A 19,676-nucleotide genomic window follows, 5' to 3' on the forward strand; every position below is an offset into this window, starting at 1 on the left:
TTCAGGATATCTACAATGAATATGCACCAGATAGATTTACACAGAATGGAGGTAGTGCATGCAAATCTAGCTCATGCATATTCATTGTAGATATCCTGAAAACCTGGCTAGCTAGGTGTGTCCCGAGGACTGGGTTGAGAACCCCTGATCTAGGGAGTAGAAAGTAACCTCAGGATAAGTTTAATGCTGCTGGCTGAGGAAGGAGGGGTCGGTCCTGAAACAGAACATGGCAAGATGGAGACAGCGGTAAGCAGAACCGTCTTCATGGATGAAAAACACATAAAACTGGTCAGCAGATTTGGGGGTCGATATTTAAAGTGAGTTAACTGGTTGATATTCAAAGTCAGTTAACCAGTTAAGAGAGGCTCCTATGTGCTGAGTGGGCCCCAACATACCCGGATAGGACCACTGAATATCCCTTTAACTGCTATGGCTGAAAGCAGCTATTGTGTGGGCAGTCTGGAAGCAGAGTTGGCATTTAACCAGGTAAGTGCCAATATTCAGCCCGTAAATTGATGTGTTATTCGGGCAAATAAACCCACGTAAATAACAGTCCTATCTTTGTCTAGTTAAAGTTATCCAGTTAAGGACTGAATACTGGCACTCATCCAATTAAGTGCCGGCCATATAATAAGTACATAAGTATTGCCATACTGGGAAAGACCAAAGGTCCATCAAGCCCAGCCAGCATCCTGTTTCCAACAGTGGCCAATCCAGGTCACAAGTAGCTTACAAGATCCCAAAAAAGTGCAATACGTTTTATACTGCTTATCCCAGAAATAAGCAGTGGATTTACCCCAAGTCTATTTTTAATAATGGTCTATGGACTTTTCCTTTAGGAAGCCATCCAAACCTTTTTTAAACCCTGCTAAGCTAACCACCTTTACCACATTCTCTGGCAATGAATTCCAGAGTTTAATTACACGTTGAGTGTTATGACTCTGCCCCGGTATCATGCTCTCATTCATCTCGCCCCCTGGTGGTCAGACCTGGTGGTAGCAATGGACTGTCTGTTGAAGGTTTTCCCGGTTCCAGAAGTCATGCCGATCCGGTCCGGATTTTCTAGCCTGCCAGTTGGTCTCGAGACGTTTTGGAACTCAGCTGTTTCCGTACCTGGTGAACTCCCTGGCTGTTGGCCTTTATTAACCACCTGGAAGTGCTTCTAGTTTGCCTTGCAACAGAGGTCCTCGGAGGCGTGTCTTCTGCGGTTGTTTGTTGCTGTGCTTTCCCTGCTGCCTTCAGTTTCTGCCTTTGAACCTTTGCCTGGACCTGGACGTTGACTTTGTTTGCCGCCTGCCTTTGAACCTTTGCCTGGACCTGGACTTTTGTCTTTGCTTGCCGCCTGCCTTTGAACCCGGGCCCGGAGCTGGACCTTGACTTTGTTTGCCTGGCCCCGGTTCTGCTAGGTTCGTGGACTATCTTCCTGCTCCCTGCTGTGGCTTCTGTTCCGGTGGGTGTTCCTCCTGCCGCTGCCGCCCTCGGCAGTAGCCCGAGGGCTCACTATCCAGTGTTTCGTGTGAAGCGTGACATTGAGTGAAGAAAAAGTTTCTTGGACTCGTTTGGCTGATAGTCAAATGTGTTTTTACTGGCGAGTTCAATAATATTTGCTTTATACAGTGGTGGAAATAAGTATTTGATCCCTTGCTGATTTTGTAAGTTTGCCCACTGACAAAGACATGAGCAGCCCATAATTGAAGGGTAGGTTATTGGTAACAGTGAGAGATAGCACATCACAAATTAAATCCGGAAAATCACATTGTGGAAAGTATATGAATTTATTTGCATTCTGCAGAGGGAAATAAGTATTTAATCCCTCTGGCAAACAAGACCTAATACTTGGTGGCAAAACCCTTGTTGGCAAGCACAGCGGTCAGACGTCTTCTGTAGTTGATGATGAGGTTTGCACACATGTCAGGAGGAATTTTGGTCCACTCCTCTTTGCAGATCATCTCTAAATCATTAAGAGTTCTGGGCTGTCGCTTGGCAACTCGCAGCTTCAGCTCCCTCCATAAGTTTTCAATGGGATTAAGGTCTGGTGACTGGCTAGGCCACTCCATGACCCTAATGTGCTTCTTCCTGAGCCACTCCTTTGTTGCCTTGGCTGTATGTTTTGGGTCATTGTCGTGCTGGAAGACCCAGCCACGACCCATTTTTAAGGCCCTGGCGGAGGGAAGGAGGTTGTCACTCAGAATTGTACGGTACATGGCCCCATCCATTCTCCCATTGATGCGGTGAAGTAGTCCTGTGCCCTTAGCAGAGAAACACCCCCAAAACATAACATTTCCACCTCCATGCTTGACAGTGGGGACGGTGTTCTTTGGGTCATAGGCAGCATTTCTCTTCCTCCAAACACGGCGAGTTGAGTTCATGCCAAAGAGCTCAATTTTTGTCTCATCTGACCACAGCACCTTCTCCCAATCACTCTCGGCATCATCCAGGTGTTCACTGGCAAACTTCAGACGGGCCGTCACATGTGCCTTCCGGAGCAGGGGGACCTTGCGGGCACTGCAGGATTGCAATCCGTTATGTCGTAATGTGTTACCAATGGTTTTCGTGGTGACAGTGGTCCCAGCTGCCTTGAGATCATTGACAAGTTCCCCCCTTGTAGTTGTAGGCTGATTTCTAACCTTCCTCATGATCAAGGATACCCCACGAGGTGAGATTTTGCGTGGAGCCCCAGATCTTTGTCGATTGACAGTCATTTTGTACTTCTTCCATTTTCTTACTATGGCACCAACAGTTGTCTCCTTCTCGCCCAGCGTCTTACTGATGGTTTTGTAGCCCATTCCAGCCTTGTGCAGGTGTATGATCTTGTCCCTGACATCCTTAGACAGCTCCTTGCTCTTGGCCATTTTGTAGAGGTTAGAGTCTGACTGATTCACTGAGTCTGTGGACAGGTGTCTTTCATACAGGTGACCATTGCCGACAGCTGTCTGTCATGCAGGTAACGAGTTGATTTGGAGCATCTACCTGGTCTGTAGGGGCCAGATCTCTTACTGGTTGGTGGGGGATCAAATACTTATTTCCCTCTGCAGAATGCAAATAAATTCATATACTTTTCACAATGTGATTTTCCGGATTTAATTTGTGATGTGCTATCTCTCACTGTTACCAATAACCCACCCTTCAATTATGGGCTGCTCATGTCTTTGTCAGTGGGCAAACTTACAAAATCAGCAAGGGATCAAATACTTATTTCCACCACTGTATGTGATTTACAAATGTCGTCGGAGGCCACAAGAGTCCAGACCATCAATGGTACAGACATCTTAGTAAGTGCTTCTTTAGAGGGGGTGGTTAGGTGAGGTTTGGACGTTGGTGGTGGGGTTCCTAGTTTTACAATATTGAGGTACGAGGGGTAACTATAAATTAGTGAGGCATTTTCTGCAGTATTCATCTTTAATGCTATAGACAGCTTTGTATTGTTACTCATTTTGTTCGAGTGTATTATATTATGCTATTTATACAGTTTTTCCCATCAATACAAGTGTTTAATCTTAAGTGCTGGCTGGCTGCACTTACCTGAATGTTTAATACCAGTACCCAGTCATGGCCTAGCATTGAATATCTGGGCATAATTTTGGCAGTGCAATTCAGCATTTGCCTGCTACCATCTGAATATTACCCCTTACAGATTTATGTTCAGACCAATTAAATAAGGAGCCCCTTTGCCAAAATCTGCTACAAAAAAATGTCTCCCATCCAACGTCATCTATACAGATTACCATAGGTCCAATGCAAAGTCTGCTAAAAATTAGGTAGAATCTGCTCACTTACACTCAGGAGTGTCACTTTGCGATAGGACAGGCCTGACGGGTAGAAGAAATTCACCAGGCTGTCGTATGAATCTTCCCCATCGTTCTGGACAGAGACGGCCAGATTAATGATGGAAGTGACGCCCACAGTGAGTTCAGAGAGCCTGTAGCAGACCAGAAAGAAGTCTTAGTTCACTGTACTTAGTAATGATCAAGGTTGACAACAAAATGCCTCAAAGTACACAAGATGGTACCATTACTCCACCAATATCAAAGTCGGTGCATTTGTTTCATCTTGGGATCTGTACATGTTAAAAATCAGCAGGTTAATGTGCTATAGATCTTACATGCAGTAAATTGTCATTGGCATCTGAATAGCACTATCAGGGGTATGCAACACTTTAATAATAGTCTCTGCTCCGGGAGCTCCAGTTTATCTCTCCACACCTGACATCACTGCGGAAACCCAGGCCAAAGTATCGGCCTGTTTATCCGACATTGCTGCCTGGATGTCCAACCGCCACCTGAAACTGAACATGGCCAAGACCGAACTTCTTGTCTTCTCACCCAAACCCACTTCTCCTCTACCTCCACTCTCTATTTCGGTTGATAACACCCTCATCGTCCCCGTCTCATCTGCCCGCAACCTCGGTGTCATCTTCGACTCCTCCCTCTCCTTCTCTGCGCATATCCAGCAGATAGCCAAGACCTGTCGTTTCTTCCTCTATAACATTAGCAAAATCCGCCCTTTCCTCTCTGAGCACAACACCCGTACTCTCATCCACTCTCTCGTTTCCTCTCGCCTTGACTACTGCAACCTACTCCTCACTGGTCTCCCACTTAGCCACCTATCCCCCCTTCAGTCCGTTCAGAACTCTGCTGCACGTCTTATCTTCTGCCTGAACCGATACACTCATATCACCCCTCTCCTCAAGTCACTTCATTGGCTTCTGATCAGGTACCGCATTCAATTCAAGCTTCTGCTACTAACCTACAAATGTACTCGATCTGCAGCCCCTCCTTACCTCTCAACCCTCATCTCCCCTTACGTTCCTACCCGTAACCTCCGCTCTCAAGACAAATCCCTCCTTTCAGTACCCTTCTCCACCACCGCCAACTCCAGGCTCCGCCCTTTCTGCCTCGCCTCACCCCACGCGTGGAACAAACTCCCCGAGCCCATACGCCAGGCCCCCTCCCTGCCCATCTTCAAATCTCTGCTTAAAGCCCACCTCTTCAATGTCGCTTTCGGCAACTAACCTCTACACCTCTACCCAGGAAAGCTAGACTGCCCCAACTTGACATTTCATTCTTTAGATTGTAAGCTCCTTTGAGCAGGGACCGTCCTTCTTTGTTTATTTTGTACAGCACTGCGTAACCCTAGTAGCGCTCTAGAAATGTTAAGTAGTAGTAGTTATTTATATGCAAAATGCATGCATTAAAATGGCTGTACTAAGCTAAGTAAGGGGCAATTTTTGAAAGCAATTTCCCATGTAAATGTCTACTTATACAGGGAAAGGACCAGTGGCGTACCAAGGGGAGGGTGGGGGGGGGGGGGCGGTCCACCCCGGGTGCATGCCGCTGGGGGGGGGGTGCCGCACGCCTGTTGGCTCCGAGTCCGCTCATTCCCTCCCTGCTGTTCCCTCTGTGCGGAACAGGTTACTTCCTGTTCTGGGGCAGAGGGAGCAGCAGGGAGGGAACGAGCGGACTCGGAGCTAACAGGCGTGCGGCACCCCCCCCCCCCCCCCAGCAGGTAAAAATGCACCCGGGGGGGTGTAGTTTCACTGGGGGGGGGCGCTGCACCCGGGGGTAGTCTCGGGGGGGCCGTACTGCACCCGGGGGGGGGGGGGCGCATCAACGATCCGCCCCGGGTGTCAGCCAGGCTAGGAACGCCACTGGAAAGGACTATTTCAACAATGCCCATCCTGTACGTGGGTAGAAGTATGTATGTTTCTCCACAGCACATACAACTTTACCCTTATTCTTGTGGAGCTCAACCTAGAGCAGTTAGACTGGATGAGACGACACCACACAATTTTGCAGTTTCAAAATTACACTTTGTTTTTCTGGGGAAAAGTACCTGCAGAAAACACAGGTGCAAATCTTTGCAGATACATTTTCCTTTTCAAAAGGATGGCACACACATAACTTCTCTTTGCTACACAAATGGTTGTCCTAAATGATCGAAACCAAAACAGTGGAAGCGACAGAAAGTATTTCAGATAGAACTTTTTAAAGGGTTAGTATGGAGTCACTTCTCAAAAAGCCACTTATTGCTTGGCGAATTATCAGCTGAACCTAATTATTTTCTAACAGGTCAAATTTTGACCATTTAGATCATTTAACTGCACTCTCTCTAATATATCCAGAAATGTTCTTTAATGATGTCTTTTGCTTTAAAACCATCATGTATTTCACCACCATGTAACCCAAAACCCTCTGTAAAACCAATTGTATGTTCTCTTCTACCTCCAGCATCCATGAAGAATTGTAAGCCACATTGAGCCTGCAAAGAGGTGGGATAATGTGGGATACAAATGCAATAAATATAATAAAATAAATTTAGGACAAAGCAGAACACAAAAGAAATACTCTCCACAGTGAAAACATGAAACCAACCCAGTGGATGCGACGGAAAGCATTTAATGTAGAACTTTTTACGACTCGACACAGCCGTTTTTCGGCAACCGGGCCTGCATCAAGAGTCTAAGTCCATACACTTCAAGAAAAGTGGTGTTTAATAATGCACAAACTGCACAGCAACCAGATAGGAAAACCGTAAATTGCCAAAATGTCTCTACGTATACACAAATATCACAATGAATCGAGAACACACTTCCGCCAAAATCGTGAAGTATTTAATGTATATATTTTGGCGGGAGTGTAGGCCCTGTCACGGAAACACGTCAAGACAAGTTGTAAACAGTTCTACATTAAACAGCACGGCAGTGGGAATTGAACCCAGCTCCTCAGGATCAAAGTCTACTGCATTAACCACTAGGCTACTCCTCCACTCAAACCAAACAAAACAAACAGTTCCCACAAGGGTCCCATGAAATGCACAGCAAGAGTGGGAATGACCAGAGGAACACTCCAGGAACAATTCCTCCGCCCGTTGTAAATGCTCCCCCATTATGTTCTTAAATTTCATTTAACATTTCCTCTAAGTTTTATTCAGTACTTTTGGGGAGTGAAGTTTCTTGACTATTTCTAGGAGATTTGTTTAATGGTTCCTAAATGATTATTTCTGTGAGACCTGAAAGTGTATTTAATGTCTGCTGAAATTGACATTTCTGCTAATAGCTTGCTGGCTGACAAAAATGATACAAACTCTTTAACTGCACCCTTACCCCGAGAAGTTGAAGGATACTTTTAGCTGGTCTTTGCACACATTGTCTGCACCACAGTTCCTCATAAAGGGTAACTAGAGAAAAGGTAGAAAAAAAAGAGGTAAGTGCTAATTAATACATCCCACAAATGAGGGTGAAGGTCACTGAGAGACAGCAGACTACAGAATGACACGGGGACAAAGTTTGTCCCCATCCCCGCCCCGTCCCCATGGGTTCTGTCTCCGTCCCCGCCCTGTCCCCATGGGTTCTGTCTCCATCCCCGCCCCGTCCCTGCGGGTTCTGTCTCCATCCCCGCCCCGTCCCTGCAGGCCCTGTCTCTGTCCCCACCCCATCCCCGCAGGTTCTGTCCCCGCCCCCACTCCATCCCTATGGGCTTTGTCCTCATCTGCAGAAGCCTCGAACAATGATGATTTTATATTTAAATCTTTTTATTAAAATATAAAAAGGAACAATATGCTGTGCAACTATTGTGTATAAGTTACAAATAGAAAACAATGATAACAGTGAGGAGCTTTAATAACCCTCCTCACCACCACCTTCTACCCTTCCAACCTCAACAATAGCTGATTTCTACAACCAAGGAATCCTAATCCACCTGTTAAAATGTCCAGGGGTGCAAAATACAACCCGTTCTGTATGCCCTATGAAGCACTGTTATGATTTTTTAATCTGTGGATGAATAAGAAGTCATCAACAATCTCAGGATTCAGTCTAGCTCTCCTGTCTTCCATAGTCCCTCCTGCAATTGAAGTTGTCTTCTTAGAAGATATGCTGGTAGCAGGATGTACAGGATCCCCCATGCAAATTTTGCTAGTTGTGGCCAGCACGTTTGCTTGTTTTTCCAGAAAAATCAAAATATTGTTGTCTGCATTTACTCAAACATAAGTAACAGTCCAGTTCATTAACAAGCTTCAAAGTAGAAAATGACACAGGGACAAAGTTTGTACCCGTCCTCATGGGCTCTGTCCCCATTACCCACCCAATCCCCGTGGGATCTGTACCCGTCCCATCCCTGCAAGCTCTGTCTCCATCCCCATCCCCCCCCCTGTCATTCTGTACAACAGACACAAATCCTTTGATCTGATCCTCAGCAGGATTAACAAATCAATGGCAATGGCTCTGGTGTGTTGATAGGATAATGATGATGATGGAATAACGATAGTAATTACAATGTCTGAGATGATAATGTTGATAACACTAATGGTGACCTAGGTTGATGTGCTGGCAGGGCCCTGCCAAGGGTCTCTGGTGCCCCCCTGCAGACTATCAGTTGGCGCTCCCCCCTGGTTTGGCACAAGATGCAAAGGAAATAGGAGCTGAAAGATGGAGTGCATCTTTGTGGAATTGCTGAACAAATAGAGGGTTTACAACCACTTAGCTTTATGTTTTTATTGATGAGGAAATAAACATGGTATAACAGATACCATAAAATATAAAACTTCAACAGTACAATTATAAGCCTAAACACTAACGGATCAATGTTCAACCAGGGTGGCCAGCATTTTATTTAGCACTGGCTGATATCCAGATGGAAAAATAGTAAAAAAAAAATGCTGCTTTATGTAGATATTCAATTAGCTGATTGAATAGTGCTGTTTGCCAGATAATTATTATCGCTGCCGAAGCTCCACCTTGACACTATCCAGGTAGTTCCAAGGTGATGTGTAAAGATATTTGTCAGCATTATCTAAATAATGCCACAGAACATCCACAGAAGCCATGATCTGGATAAATGGCTTTAACTATTGCCCCATAGGTATCCTGCTTATTACATTCATAGATAACTGCTCTGCTGCTTATTTGGGGGGGGGGGGGGGGGAGAGAATATCTTTCATTTTGGGACTAGCACCATAGGTAAACAGCAGACTAATTAGGGACATTATATAAATAATACTGAGATGTGCTGCCAAGTGTTCAAATGAATACAACTTGTTTTAAATTGGAAAAGGAACAAGCATTCAGCATTTTAGAAGTGAATCATGTAAATGCAATCAGCTTGAAAATAACAGGACTTCAGCATGTTGTGAGGAAAAATTAAAATGTTTACTAAGGTGCTGGTCTTCCTCAAGAAACCACAGCCATTGGTTGCTTTCTCTGCGGGCTATAAGAATAGGCCTATACTGGTCAAGCAAGCCTATCCCATCAGTCACTATACCGTTATGCTCCCATTTCCCATGTAATTCAAGCCACCTTCCCTCTATACTTCCACATCCCCTTTCCATCCCTTCTCCCTACAGTGTCAGGCCATGTTCCACTTTCCCATTCCGGCCCCTGCAATTCCAGGTCATCTCTTCACATCCCTTCCACCTTCAATTTAAGGTCACTGTCCCATCTTCCCTCTTCTCACTTTCTCTTACAATTCTAGGTCTTCTTTTCATCTGCAATGCTAGATCACCTTGCCATCTCTTCTATCTCTATAATGCTAGGTCACAATCAAATCCATCCCACTGCAATGCCAGATCATCTTCACATCTCATCTCCCCCCCCCCCCCCCCCCCGCCCTGCAATACCATGTCAATTTTCAGTTGTCCTCCCCCCACCCCTACCAATGCAATCCCAGGTCGATCTCCCATTCTTTAACTGCCATAACAACAACCTTAGAGGATCTCCATACCTCCTTTCCAGGCTGCTGGCTCTCTTCTCTCAACAGCAGCACTCCAATGCGGTGGCGGCAACACCCGGTCCTCGTGGAAGACCTGGCTGGGGGCGGTGCCAAACAGACGAATGAGCGCTGCTGTGCACGGGAAGGCAGCAGCGCATGCGCATAGGCGCCAACGCGAGAGAGGTTTATTTTTTAATTTTAGAACACACGTCACTGACTCGGCGGGCGGCGGCGCCCTTGAAGGTAGGCACCCCCCTGCCGTGCTTACCCCACTTACCGGGTTGGCACGGCCCTGTGTGCTGGTGATGGTTGTGAGCATGTGGTTAGTGGTGATGATAATGATGGTGATTACAAAGTCAGTGATAATAAAGGTGACAATGTCGATAAGGAACAATAATGGCAAAATGACACTAGTACCTACTGCTGCTATTGGGGATTACAGTGCTGCCACTCACCTCTGCTGTGACATGTGTTGGCACATCGTTCCTCAGGACTGGACTGAGACCATTAGTTGTAGGCAATGTCTCATTTATTAATGAGTACTCTAGTTTCATTTCAATGGGAGCCAGAGTGTCTTTAACGCAGTCCTGTAAAAGACAGCATGTGTGAGAAGAAACAGGTACTGTTAAAATATGTGCAGTTCCAAAATTGCACCCATAATTGTAACCTTCAGTTTTAGAAACTCATATGGTGACTTTAGGATAAGTTTATAACAGATTGCCTAGTCTGAGAGAGCAAGAAGATGCCTATTTTGGGCCTACATAATAAAAACACATAAAGGATATTCATCAATGTGGCTACCGGTTCCTCAACCAATATGGCTGTTGGGACTTCAGCAGCAGCCTCATGAGACTGCCAAGGGAGGATCTGGTGGCCATTGTGGGATTGGAACCAGCATAAGCAGGAGCGACTAGAGATTAATCCTGCTTATGCTGTTTCCAATCCTAAAATGGCTGCCAGGACCTCCCACAGGAAGTCCCGGCTGCCATATTGGCTAAGGAATCAGCGGGAGCAAAAGCAACTGGGGATCACTCTTGCCTGGAAAAGGCCATTAGACCACCAGGAGTTTTAAAAGGTAGGCTCGGGCAGCCCGGGAGAGTGGGGGGGGGGGGGGGCACTGCCAGTAGTCCTGCAGTGCATTTAAAAGTAGGCCTGGGAAGGACATTCTGGTGGTGGGAGGGCAAAAAGACTGTGGCGGGAGGGAAGGGAGTGGTGGCATTGTGGTAACGGTTGGCCCATGAAGTGGTCAGGTGACCCAAGGAAGGGGGGAACAATCATCACAGAGGGGGAGGAGAATTACGGTTCTAGCCAAAAATGCATTGGCATTTGCAGCCAAAACCCAAACCTGGATTTTGGATTGGTTTCTGAAACTGAAATTTGGTTGGTCTTTATATATAACTAGTGGAACCATGTCCGTTTCCTCAACAATGAAACAGGCCCTAGGAAGGCTGTCATGTAAGCTTTTTTTTTTTCTCTCTCCCCTGCCCTCCCCTCCATGTCCAGCAATTCTTCCCTCCCCTCCATGTCCAGCGATTCTCCTCTTCCCTGCCCTCTCATCCGTGTCCCACGATTCTCTCCTCTACTGTCCTCCCATCCCATCCATGTCCATCAATTCTCCTCAGCCCTGCCCTCCCCTTCCTCCCTCCCTCTCCTCGATGTCCCGCGATTCTCTCCTCCCCTCAATTTGTTCCTGAACGTTCTCTAGCTGGCTGGCGCTGGCTTCCGTTCGTAACATCTCTCCTGACATCAGCTCGCCTCCAACGTTCCCTTCCCTCTCACTGTTCCACCCTCTGACGTCATTATGTCTTGACGCGAGGGCAGGACAGTGAGAGGGAATGGAACGCTGGAGACTGGCTGACGTCAGGAGATGTTACGAACCCAGGCAGCCAGATATGGAACGCTGGAGGTGCAAATTATTATATAGGATATGATCAAATTTATCCATAGCACTGCCAGGCGTTGCTTTTTTTTTTAAGCACATATGGGGCTGGCACCACTTCCTCCAGCTGCATGAGTGCTTTTGAACATCAACTAGATATCCAATTCTGCACTTTTACAGTATTCTTCTTGGGGTGGGAGGTGGGGGGCGAGGAGGGAATGTTGGGATGATCATGATTGTTGTTTATCAAAATCTCAGGCAGGGGGAGCTAGAAGTCTGAATGTTGATTGAGGAGGGCACGAAGCCTTGCTGGTCCTAGGGCTCTGCCTTTACAGGAGCATAACAAAGACTCACCAATAACTTAAAGTCAAAGTTTTGACACATGAAAGGCCTTTGGACTTCCACCTTCATGGTTCTGGTCTCAGTATTCTTGTTCCTGTTAAACACAGCTCTGCGGTTCTGCCTTAGTGGGTCCAGGAGGATGCTGTAGTTGAGGTTGACTGAGAAACCGCCTGTAATACACCAGAGGTATTAAATAGGAGTAAGGCTGATGAAAAATATGCAGAGATCAAGCTGATGCATAGGGTGGGGGGGGGGGGGGGATTGGAATTTTATAAACCTGGCATCCTTTAGCTATGAGGAATCAACAGGGGAAAACAGGAGTCAAATAGCTTCTTTGACACTGCAACTGGAAAGGAAAATAGGCATGAAAGGTGGGCCTTGCAGGATTTTAAAAATCTTTTGTCATATTTTATCTTTCTATGATAGATTTTTTTTCTTCCTGTAAACTCTGTTCTGCTGTCTAGGCAAGCTGGAGGGGTGAGTGTGAGGGTGGGGGTGAAGAGATAAGGGGCAGGACAGGAGGTATGAGGGTGGGGGTGGGGGTGAAGGGATAAGGGGCAGAAAGGTAGGGCAGTGGGGATAACGCAGAGGGTAGATTATTTACCAGAATTTTATGTAAAGGTAAAATAAAGAGAAAATGGTCCAAGGTTACAGTTTCATCTGGTCTGAGATAACAAAGCTTCGAGAAATATATGTATTTATATGTCACTGCATTCCAGCGAATTGCCAGTTATCTACCAGTAATAGAAAGGCACACTGGAAGAAGTGTCTTCATTACAGAACTGCAGTTTGCTTAAGGAAGTGTTTTGGGTCCTGGTGTCCTTGGTGTTAATTAATTTGGCCTCTAGTTAAAGGAACTACTGCTTAGATCAACAAAGTACCTTACACAAGATGCTAAGTAGAGCCCTCAATAAAGGCCCTGCCCAGAAACACAATGTACAGGGTGAGGCAAAGAAAAAAGTAATCCCCTAAAGTTTTTTGCTGTTTTCTCAGCAACCGCTTTGAATTTCAACACAAAATTTTACGTACTCATTTAGTCATCATACTTAATGTTTTACTAGTAAACAACATTTCATTATCTTAAACTATGTTGATGTTACTGACATTTTAGCGTTACTACCTAGCAAGTTTTGCGCATGCTGTCCCAGAGGTGGCCGGTTCAAATCCCACTGCTGCTCCTTGTGATCTTGGGCAAGTCACTTAACCCTCCATTGCCTCAGGTACAAACTTAGATCGTGAGCCCTCCTGGGACAGAGAAATATCCAGAGTACCTGACTGTAACTCACCTTGAGCTACTACTGAAAAAGGTGTGAGCAAAATCCAAATAAAGCTGTAAAATTTCACTTTGAAACAGTGACGTTCCTAGGGGGACGGTGGGTGCGATCCACCCCGGGTGCATGCCGCTGGGGGGGGGGGTGCCACGCGCCTGTCCGCTACGTTCTGTGCTCCCTCTGCCCCGAACAGGTTACTTCCTGTTCCGGGGCACAGGGAGCATGGAAACGAACGAAGTGGACAGGCGCGCGGCACCCCCCCCCCCCCCAGCGGTGTGCACCCGGGGGGGGTTTCCTTCCCCGGGGGGGGGGTGTCCTTTCACCGGGGGGGAGGGGTTGCGTTGCACCCCGGGGGGGCGGGGCGCATTGGCGATCCGCCCCGGGTGTCAGCCCCCCTAGGAATGCCACTGCTTTGAAATTCTAAGCCATTGCTGAAAAAACAGTAGGAGATTTTTTTTTTTGCCTCTGATGTAGAAAGAGATCAGTCATTGAAATGCAGCCTTTGAATGCTGAAGGCTCCTTACCCTCCTTTCCGAAAGAACATGGAGGCCCTGCTTCAATGAAAGCACCTGCACGGGATCAGATTATTCCTATGGCTATGAATTTCCATGTCAATTCTCTTTCCTAATACTTGCAAACAGTTCTCAAAAGACCATCCTTGTTAACACATACCTAGAGTGTCTGCTGTGACTTTGGTCACTTGGAAACACACCGAGGCCTCGACGCTGAATTTGTTGAAAGACTCCAGGACTGAGCAGTCAAAATCAATCAGCGGGATCTGAGGTGGTTTGAATGTTATCCTTGTAGTCACACTGAGAATAGGCTGTGACCTATATTGAAAGAGCAGAAGATAAGCCTTTTGCAATTCTTGCGCAGAGCTTTTATTCTCATGATGTATACATAGGCTGTAAGCAATCAGGACCAGTGCAATGGTATAACGTACCCTAGGTATACTTTCAGCTTTGAGCCCTCACTCACAATTAACTTCCAGGCCCATAAATCACCTGAGAGTTTGATAACTAAATTCAACAATGGTCCATGCCATGACAATATCACAGCTAAAGTACTGTAATGCCCTATCGGTCAGACCACAAGCAGTTTGCACCAGATCTAGGGCAAGATGCATCAACAAAACGTAAAACAACCGAAAACGTAAAAGTCATTACCATTTTAGAAAAAACGAAGGATGTACTAAAAAAAAAGGCGCACATGTTCGGCGCGGTATTCAAACGTCGGATGCATAAAAGTATCATTAATCTCAGGGCCGTGCCTAGGGTCTCTGGCGCCCCCCCCCCCCCCCCCGTCTAGTATAAAATACCATAAATAAGTAAATAAATATAACCTTTTAACGTTGAGCACCTGATTATCAAAGAGGACATATTCCAAACACTATAATGAAAATAAAATGATTTTTTTCTACCTTTGTTGTCTGGTGACTTTGTTTTTCTGATCATGCTGGCCTAGTACCTGATTCTGCTGCTATCTGTCCTCTTAACTCCATTTCCAGGTCTTCCTTTCCATTTATTTCTTTACTTTCCTCCTTTCTTCTTCATTTCTTCCCTTACATCCATAAGTAAAAGCTGGGTCCTCTGCAGACTTGACTGTCCAGTTGATCCAGCTTTTGCCTATTTTCTCCATCCATGTGCAGGTTTTTTAACACCCCCCTCCAAAATCTAGTACTAGGCATGCCGAGAATACAAAACACTCAGGACCTATAGAGCAATTCTACCATACCATAAGCAGTAATTTCTACAAGGAAAAGGAAAGCATCTTAAACACTACAGTGAGCACTAGATCAATTCACCTATTGTAAAACGAAACCAGACAGAATAATACAGATCGTCAATCCTGCACAGTCAATGCCAACTGAAAGCCATGTCTTTTTCACAAACACAGATACACTCTAATCCACTATAGAATAAGTAATAATAAACTTTCTATATAGACAAAAATTAAACTGAACCCCCAAGATGCCAGACTATGCATACAATCCAACACCACAGAAACAGAAAATGTCCCCTAGTACTGTGCAAAATATAAAGACAGCAGATGTAAATTTGAAAAAACTAACAAGTACCAATCACCACTTTACAAATTAACAAATAGAAATAAAACAAATATAGAAAATAAAATAATACCATTTTATTGGACTAATACATTTAGCTTTCAGAGGCCAAAACATCCTTCCTCAGGTCAATACAGTATAGTGCTGTTACAGTATCCTATCCTGACCTGAGGAAGGGGGTTTTGTTCTCCGAAAGTTAACCAAAATGTATTAAAATTAGTCCAATAAAAAGATTACCTTGTTTACATGTTCTATTATAAACATTTATTAACACAGCTACAATACTACTTTATCCTAAAGCAAAAATATAAAAATATATATTTTATTTACAGTTTGTTGTCTCTGGTTTCTGCTTTCCTCATCTTCTTTTCACTGTCTTCCTTCCATCCAGCATCTGTCTTTGTTCTCTCTCTGCCATCCAGTGTCTGCCCTCTCTGCTGTCCCCTCCATCCAATGTCTGCCCTCTCTCCCTGCCCCTTCCATGATCCATCCACCATCTGCCCCTATCTGCCCTCTCTCTCTCCCCCTTCCATTCACTGTCTGCCCTTTCTATCCCTTCCATCCACTGTCTGCCCTTTCTCTCTGCCCCTTCAATCCACCATTTGCCCTCCCTCTCCCATCCATCCAGGATCTGTCACCTTTCTCTGCCCCTTTTTTCAGCCCCCAGTTCCAGCCCCAGTTTCAGCCCCAGCCCTTTTCTCCCACCAGTCCCGAGCTTCAGCCCCCAGCCACTTCTCCCTGTCCCCTTTTCAGCCCCCAGCCCCCACAGTTTCAGCCCCTGCCCCTTTTCAGCCCCCAGTCCCAGTACTAGCCCCCTTATCCCACTTACCCTCCTTTTCAGCCTTCAGTTCCAGCCCCCTTCATCCACATGCCTTGCATTAGGGCCCCCCTTTTCAGTCCAACCCATTCTCCCACCTGACCCAGGCATGCCCCACTTTCCCTCATGACCCCTTCTCAGACCCCAGTTCCAGCCCCCTTCTCCCATTTGAGAGCCCCTCCCCATCCCCCTTCTCCCATCTGAGAATCCCCCCTTCTCCCATCTGAGAACCCCCTCCCCACCCCAGTCCCCTGCTCCCATCTGAAACCCCCCCTTCTCCCATCTGAGAACCCCTTCCCCTCCCCATCTGAGAACCCCCACAACACCCCTCTCCCATCTGAGAACCCCCTCCCCTCCCTGACTCTCCTGCCACCACCCTACCTTTAAAAAACATTTTGTGAAGCCAAGTTGCAGGCAGCGCCTCGCGTCTGCCCTGCTTGTAAAACAAGTAAATCTCTTCTCCTCGTCATCATCGGGCCTCACTGTGTCCTGCCCTCGCGGAAATAGGAAATTATCTCAGAGGAGGGCGGGACACAGTGAGGCCTAACGATGACAAGGAGAAGAGATTTACTTGTTTTACAAGCAGCCGGGCAGACGCGAGGCGCTGCCTGCAACTCGGCTTCACAGATTTTTTTTTAAAGCTAGGTGGGAGGCGGAGCAGCGGGAGCAGAGCACACCCCACACCTGCAGACACCTGGGATGGACCGCCCCCGCTATGCCACTGAGCTAGAGACGGGCAGGGTTTTGAAATAATGCAAACGCTGCGACCGACATTTAAACCCCCAAGCGGTATGGTGGGGCAGCACCACAGAGGAGCCCTTGAAGGCAGGCGCCCCCCTGCGGTGCTTACCCTGCTTACCGTGTTGGCACGGCCCTGATTTTAATCTGGTGTAATCTCCACCAGCGGTATAGGAAATGCATGCGCACAATCGCCAAACCTATGATATCACCTTGCCCGAAGATGCCACGCTGCTCACCCCCATTTCAATCAGCTGATATTGGAGATTGCAGTTGAAAGCGTGCATCACAAAACTAGCCTTCGATTTTGGCCATTATTCACAACCAAATAATAAAAACGTCTTTTTTGGCCATGCTTCACAGTCAGCTAAAAGATCTGGAAGTCTCTGAGCCAACCACAGCGCGTTTAGCTCAGCTAAACGCGCTGTGATTGACTCAGAGACTTCCAGGTCTCTCAGCTGAGTGAGGCACGGCCAAAAAGGAAGTTTTTATTATTTGGCCAAAATGGAAGGCTATTTTTGTGATGCACGCTTTCAACTGCACTGTCCGATATCAGCTGATTGAAAACCCAGCCAAAATGGAAGGCTATTTTTCTGATGGACGGTTTCAACTGCACTCTCCAATATCAGCTGATTGAAAAACGGGGAGGTGAGTGGCACGGCATCGTCGGGCAGCATATATGACTTACATTTTTGACAATTTTTCAATCTAGTGCAGCCCCAACGAGAGGTACAACCTCTCGTTAAATTTTCCGGCGATTTCCACCGTTAAGGCAATCAGAAAAGGTTAGTGCATCTCATTACAATAGGGTTTCTGCACAATTTGCTCATCTGCATTCAGTTTTCTTTAGCTGCTACCGCCATCGGAAAATGGCCTTTAGTGCATGCCACGGTTTAAAACTTGTTTGTTAAATGGTCGTTAAAGGCTCGTTTAGTTTAGTGCATCTGGCTGCTAGTTTATTCAGAATGTTGTAGAATGGGTGATAAGAGGACTGCAAACAGTGCGACCACAACCACACCCTTCCTGCAAAAACTACCCTGTCTCCATTGTAAGCAAATATAACTCGTGAATATTCACTGCGGATATCCTGAAAATCTGGCTTGGGTTCCCTGAGGACAGGTTTGGGAAACACTGCTTAGGAAAAGGAGTGGGTCTAGTGGTCAGATTTGAGAGCCACGGAAACCACTTCCCTTACTGGCATTCCTTAAATGAGCAGCTTGCGTCCCCTTGCCTCAAGCACCCACTTAGATTGCAAGCTCTTTGCAAGTAAAGACTTACCCCCTGATTCTATAAAAGTCACCAAAAATTGTGCATGCAAATTTAACTGAACAAGCCAATTAATGTCAATAATTGGCTTTTTAACAAATGATTATTGGCTCTAATTAGATTTAATTGGCATTTACACGCATAAATTTAGGTGTGTGATCAGTGCCTAAATTTTGCGCATGTCTCAAAAAAGGAGGCGCAGGAATGGGAGGGTCTTGGGCATTTCAAGGTGGAGTGTGGTCATAGATTTGAGTTACATGAGCAATTACAGAATAAGGGGGTTCCGCGGGAGCATTTCCACCACGTTTTTGTTGGTGCAAATGGATGCACCTAAATTTATGCACTTAAGCGCTATTCTATAATGGTGAGACGTGTACCTGGGAGCTTCTATATGAAGTCCACTGCAGTGCCCCCTAGGGTGCCCAATTGCTCTCCTGGGATGTCTGTATGGCTGGTCTACTAAAAATGCTGGCTCTTCCTACATCCCAGTGGCTTAAATTTCTCTGTTTTTCACTTGGATGTTGTTTTTTTTTTTTTGTGAAAATGGCCTCAAAAGATAAATGCACAGAGAATGAAAACATCTTGCCTATGGCCATTTAAAAAAAAAAAAAGATTGATGTTTTGCTCTTTTGAAAATGGCCATATTTCCTATTTGGATTTGGGACAGTTAGCATAAAATGTTCAAAATCCGACACAGATGTCATATCGAAAATGCGCCTCCACATCTCCACAGACCAAATGTATTAGCAGTCTCTCAGCAGCAAACATTGAATGTTGACCCAGTGCCATAGCGAGGGCAGCTGACACCCGGGGTGGGTCACCGCTGCGCACCCCCGCCCCGGGTGCAGCACGGCGCACCCTCCCACCTCTGGAGCGCACCCCCCGGAGTGCATACTTACATCGCAAAGCGGCGAGGGACGGGCGGTAGGGCTGATCCACCCCGACTGCACGTTGCTGGGAGCTGCTGTTGAAAACGTTTTACTCCTGCTCGTCCGGCAACACTGAAGTGCAGCAAGTACAGACGACGCTTGTTTCAGCTGTTCCTCTGGTCCCGCCCTCATTTCCTGTTTGCAGAAGGGTGGGACCACAGGAACTGCAGAAACAGAAGCGAAACCACAGAGTTCGCTTGAGGGCGGAGCAGTGATCGGGAGTGCGATTACGAACCCTACGAACACTACCTGGCTTCACTGCCACGCTGCCACGGAGTCAGCTTCAGAACGTTGGAGGTGCGAATTATATATATAGATGTGTGTACAAATTCTAGTGTGTGCATCTGAAAAAGGGGGCGTGGCTATGGGAGGGCATGGGTGTTTCAAGAATTTGTGCACAAATACGCCTAATCCGTACCTAATTTAGGTACAGGTATTTACACCAGGTTTTAGTTGGTGTAAATCCTTGCGTCTAAAAGTTAGGCATGGATCCTTGCTTCAAACACTATTCTATAAATGGCATCCAACTTGGAGCACTTTTTACAGAATGGTGCTTAGCTCTCATTTTTTTCGGCAACGATTTTTCAGCGCCATACAGAATTTTGTCCTGATTGAATTCACAGCAGAAAAAAAAAACAGGAGACAGTCTACTGCAAAAGCAGAAC

The 19,676-nt window shown here is 46.3% G+C and overlaps 1 protein-coding gene across 1 annotated transcript in view; it reads right to left on the minus strand.

Moving 5' to 3' along the window:
- LOC115481366 (integrin alpha-M-like) overlaps positions 1-19,676 on the minus strand; it is a 152,906-nt gene that overhangs the window by 40,262 nt on the left and 92,968 nt on the right. The window contains 5 exon segments of the mRNA XM_030220448.1: positions 3,778-3,919; positions 7,103-7,176; positions 10,160-10,291; positions 11,938-12,095; positions 13,869-14,026. Coding sequence (XP_030076308.1) covers positions 3,778-3,919; positions 7,103-7,176; positions 10,160-10,291; positions 11,938-12,095; positions 13,869-14,026 — 664 coding nt within the window.

The sequence above is a fragment of the Microcaecilia unicolor genome, chromosome 12 (assembly GCF_901765095.1).
Source record: "Microcaecilia unicolor chromosome 12, aMicUni1.1, whole genome shotgun sequence".
In the NCBI taxonomy this organism is placed as follows: Eukaryota; Metazoa; Chordata; class Amphibia; order Gymnophiona; family Siphonopidae; genus Microcaecilia; species Microcaecilia unicolor.